The sequence below is a fragment of the Nothoprocta perdicaria genome, unplaced genomic scaffold (genome assembly GCF_003342845.1).
Source record: "Nothoprocta perdicaria isolate Ctin4 unplaced genomic scaffold, notPer1 scaffold_142, whole genome shotgun sequence".
In the NCBI taxonomy this organism is placed as follows: Eukaryota; Metazoa; Chordata; class Aves; order Tinamiformes; family Tinamidae; genus Nothoprocta; species Nothoprocta perdicaria.
Window position 1 is genome coordinate 928,226 of NW_020454561.1, and position 5,042 is coordinate 933,267.

Consider the following 5,042-nt stretch of genomic DNA (forward strand, 5'->3'; position numbering starts at 1 on the left):
ACTTTTGGTACATTACAGACATATGATGCCAGAAATCAAAATAATCATTTTTAAGCATAACACTAATTTATCTTGTTTACACAGAGAAATTTGATGTAATCATCATACAAAAGATAKTTCTCAGCTCTTACAATGAAGTGAAAGTGATACATCACTGATAAACCTGCTGCTTTGTTGCAGAGGATACAGCAAAGAATAAGTTATTAGGAAAATATGCCACCAGTTTTACAAGGTAGATTCTGGATCTAATCCAAAATCAAAGCCAATGAAAAGGAGCCAGGAATGGTAGCCAAAAGACAGAAATAAGATCTTTCACATGAAATACCAATCCAGAAAGGAGCAAGAGTCAGTATAAACTAAGTCCTATAATTCCTTATAATATGAAGTGATTTTTGTTTTCATCTGGCAGATCAGATTCAGAAGTATCACATGAAAAATCTATTACACAACCAAACTGATGGACTACTACTGACAGATTGCTCAAAGTACAAAAAATACTACCACTTCTGTGACAACTAAAGATTTAGCCATTCCCTTGCTTCCTTGCATCTGGCCATGTTTATGAGGATGAGCATGGGATTTTCTCCATACTTGTTGAAAGAAATATTAAATGCAATTCCGATAAAAATGACCAGTGGACTGCTGGAGCAAATGATAATGTGGGTGAAATCCGGAGCAAATGAAAAATGATATGTCAGAGCAGTTCAAATTCACATTACATTATCTTGCATTCTTGCTCACTAGGAATTGCACTTCTTGTTAATGCCTTTTCTATCCTACTGTATAAGCTTTACTTGTGAGGTAATAAACATTCTGTTTATCTTACTAGTGCATTTCAATGTCCTTATTCATTTACTTGTACATACACTGGGACAGACACTTCTTTTTCTCTCTGTGTGTGTGTGTGTGTGTGTGTGTGTAAATGTCTGTATACCAATGTATATTTTCTATTAAAACCAATATATTTAAAATATACTCTGTTTATCTCAAGGACAGTACCTCAACTAGTTCCCTGCTCAGGAGCAGCTGATGCCCTCTTGTGGTTAAAACGAATCTCAAACTTGAGTGTAAAGAATTGTCTTACCTTCTTTTTTTTTTTTTAATGATCATTGTTCTGATCGATTTATGGCGGCTGCGAATGATGTCCACGTTTTAAAGACAGGGTGCTAGCTGTTAGTACTAAGGTTTCATAAAAAAGCTGTACACTGAATTTGAATTTAAAAAAACTGTAAACAGCTATTTACAATTATAATATTACTAAGTTATAAATTAGTGGTCCTTCACTGCAACCTCTGCCAACACAACCCACGGCAAGGTGTTTCAGATTTGTCCCAGGTCTGTTAGATGCCGGCTTGGATAATCCACAAGGAAAYGTCAAATATTGGAAATCTCCATTGGTTTCTTTTCCAGCATGTGCAGGCTAATTCTTCCATTTAAGGGGATTTGTACTTCCAAGTTTTCGTCTGTTCTGTGACGCTTTCTCCCTTTCCTCAGGCAGATGTAAATGCCCATCCCAGTTACTAAGGTGATTGAACCCAAACTTATGATTGACAGAGCTACTAAGGTAGGCGTGCAGGACGCTGACTCCATTTTTTTATGCGTGGGCTCTATGGATATTTGAGGTTGTTTTTCTTCTATATTGATATCTGGCTCCTTTTTTAACAAACTTTCGATGTAGCTCTCATTGCTAACAGTGTCGTTGACAAAGAGGTTCACCATGACGGTGGAATGGAGGGGCTCTGGGTAACCGTGATCACTAACTTTGACAAGCAACCGATAGAGGCCGTAGTCATTTTGCATCAGTGACTCTTCCAAGGTGATATTACCAGTTTTAGGGTCAATTCGAAATGACTCTGGGCGAGGGCCTCTTCTCCCTATGATGCTGTAAGCTATGACTGCATTCATGCCAGTGTCCTTATCAACAGCATAGACCTCAGTGATGGGAGAACCAGGAAGAGTAGAAGGAAGTACCAACAAATATGACATATTAGATTGAGGAAACAAGACCAGAGGGGGGTTGTCATTAATGTCCAGAAGAAGTATTGTTATTTTTGCAGTAGAGGACAGAGCAGGATCGCCACCATCAACTGCCTCAATCCACAGAACATAGGAGCTTTGCTGCTCCCTGTCGAGGGAGACTTTGGCTCTCAAAACCCCTTTGCCAGTATCTATGACAAAAATATCACTTCCATTCACAACTGAAAGAGCAACCCATCCATTCTGCCCTGCATCAGCATCTGTGACACTGATAACTCCAATTTCACCAAATCCTGGGAAGTTTTCTGGTACAAAAAAGCTGAAATCCTTGTTGATAAATCTTGGACTATTGTCATTTTTATCCAACACAGTGATTGCAACTGTTGCTATTGATTCTCTTGGAGGATATCCAGAATCTACTGCTTTGACAGTATATCTGTATTTCTCTTTTTCTTCTCTGTCCAGCTGTGTGGAAACTGTAAGAACTCCTGTGGTTTTATCTAAAGAAAAATAGGAAGGGGCATCAGGTCCTAAAAAATAGGACACTTCTCCTCTTTCTCCACTGTCAGCATCTGTAGCATGCAATTTGGTCAGGAAAGCATTGGGAACATTGTTCTCCTCAATAGATAATTCTATTAGCTGTTGAGAGAAAACTGGTGAGTTGTCATTGTCATCCAGAACCTGCACTTTGATTATTTTGTTGACATGAAATCCTTCTGAGTTCCATGCAACTACTGAGATTTCATAGAGCTGCTGAGTCTCATAGTCCAAAGGCTTTGTGGTCTCCAGTAAGTACTCATTGTTGTATGGCTTGTACGGTGACAGTCTGAAAGGCCCATCACCATCCAAATAGCAATTCACCTTGTATTTTTCATCGGGGTCTTTGATGGTAAAAAATGCTATTGGTGTGTTGACGGGCTCCAATTCCTTCAGGTACACCACCCCCTCCACTTCATTAGCAATGAAACGGGGGACAACTTCAGGTGGTCTCATCATGACTTTGATGATGGTCACTAGCACTGTGATCACCGCAGGGATACAACCAGGGCCATTGCCCAGGACGATCAGCCTGTGGAGCCTTGGTGAGTCCCCATCAACCTTATTGGAAAGTGTGATGACTCCTGTGCTTTCATCCAGATGGAACAAGTCTCTAGATGCCTGGGGGACCTTCTGGCTGTAGGAATAGGTGATCTGGGCATTGGATCCAAGGTCCATGTCTGTTGCATGGACAGTGGCCACGTGTGTCCCGAGGGTCGAATTCCCATAAATGGTAACATTGAGTTGAGTGTCGTTGAACTGAGGGCAGTTGTCATTGATGTCACTGATGCCAATGGTGAGGGTGGCACTGCCCACAAGTGGAGGGGTCCCGCCATCCTCAGCAACGATGACCGTGACGTACTCCTCCCTGACTTCCCTGTCTAGATCCCCCATGACGATCAAGTAGGGGGTCCTCTCCCCACTCTCATTCTCCTCCACGTCCAGGGTGAAGACACCATAGTTATCCCGCAGGCGATAGGTCTGGACCCCATTGGTGCCCATGTCAGGGTCGAGGGCAGGATGCTCAATGGCCAGGCGGGTGTTCACGGGTGCATTCTCAGGCACGGAGAGACGGATGTGGGGCACAGGGAAGCGTGGTGCGTTGTCATTGACATCTCGGATTGCAATCTTCACCTTCACTAAGCGGAAATATTCCTGTGGCAGTACCAGCACGTCCAGCAGCAGCAGGCACGACTCAGGCGAGGGTGAGGAGGAGGAGGAGGCAACAGCCGCCCCTCCGATGACGGTRGCCTCGTTGTTCTCCACACACAGAGCTTCCCGGTCGATCTCCAAGGCTGAGGTGTGCAGCTCGCCGGAGCGGTTGTCCAGCCGCACGTACTGCTCCCCCAGGCCCCGGGAGGCCAGCGTGAAGGACAGTGGGGGCTGCAGGGCTGAGAGGTGCTGCCCGTCAGCCGTGGGCAGCCGCAGATCGCGGGCCAGGCTGCCGATGAGCACCCCGGCTGGCARCCCCTCGTTGAGGCTGTAGAAGAGCTCGGTGGCACGGCTGTAGCTGGCGAAGCAGTTGAAAGGTCCCACAAAGAGAAGGAAGAGGATCAAGTGCTGAGGGGAGATTAGGGAGGGGGAAGCATTAGGAAAGGAGAGCAGAGCCACCTCCACCCACCGCCTCCCCYACAGCACCCTCCACCCGGAGCCGCTCTCCCACTCGCCCCACAGAYGCCCCTTTTCGTTCCCCCCTCCCTAGTGGCACAGCTTCTCCCAGACCGTTGCCATCTGCACCCTCCGGGCAGCACCAGCTGCCTCCCCACAGCGCATGTCCCCAGAGCACAGCCAGGGAGGGCCCAGGGACACGCAGCCTGCTCCCCCCAGCAGTGACAGGTCACCTGCCCTCTCCTCCCACCCCGACCTCCCCCAGCCCGCCCCACTCCTCCCCTTAGGCATCCCGCCCCCGCAGCTTCCCCTCAAAATGTTGGCTGCTCCCCTTTCYACAACCGCATCCGTGAAACGCGTCCCCTCCGTCCCCACGGTGTCCCCGYGGCCACACGTCTCTGTCCCCCGCGTGCAAGCAACTGCAGCGCGGTGGCCACGGACCCCCTCTCGCTGCGGGCCTGTGGGACACGAACACTTCCCCCTTCCCCGGCTCCGCGCCCGCTTAAAACACCACTTCAGTGGAGGGACCGTGGGATCCCGTCCGCGCTGCGGGCCCGAGGAAACGGGGACCCCCAAGTTTCCTCCCCCCCCCCTTTTTTTTTTTTGACCCCCCCTCCTTCTTCTGTCTTTTTCTCGTGGGTCTCGCCACAAACGGCGCTGGCAAAGCAACAACTAAAACTTTTCACCGCCGCTCCGATCTGCGGGGATCGGAGCTCAGAGAGAGAGCGAGAGAGAGAGCAAAAATGCATATGGGTAGACATGTATATGCACATATATCTATAGGAGGGGTGCTAATTTTGCTGTTCCCCCCGAATTCCACGCCCCGCGCCCGCGCCGCGCGCAGCCCTTACCTGTCGGCCGCGGCGGGAGCCGCTGCTGCTGCCCGGCGGGGGCCGCATGTCGGGCCGTGGGCTGCGCGC

At 48.5% G+C, this 5,042-nt stretch overlaps 1 protein-coding gene across 1 annotated transcript; it reads right to left on the reverse strand.

The window, feature by feature from the left end:
• Positions 1–1,080: 1,080 nt before the first annotated feature.
• PCDH20 (protocadherin 20) lies at positions 1,081–5,021 on the reverse strand. Its single transcript, XM_026034313.1, has 2 exons — positions 4,974–5,021; positions 1,081–4,074 (listed from the first exon to the last, which is right to left on the reverse strand). Exons 1-2 carry the CDS (start codon positions 5,019–5,021, stop codon positions 1,375–1,377), a joined length of 2,748 nt encoding a protein of 915 aa, XP_025890098.1. The 3' UTR covers positions 1,081–1,374.
• Positions 5,022–5,042: the final 21 nt, after the last annotated feature.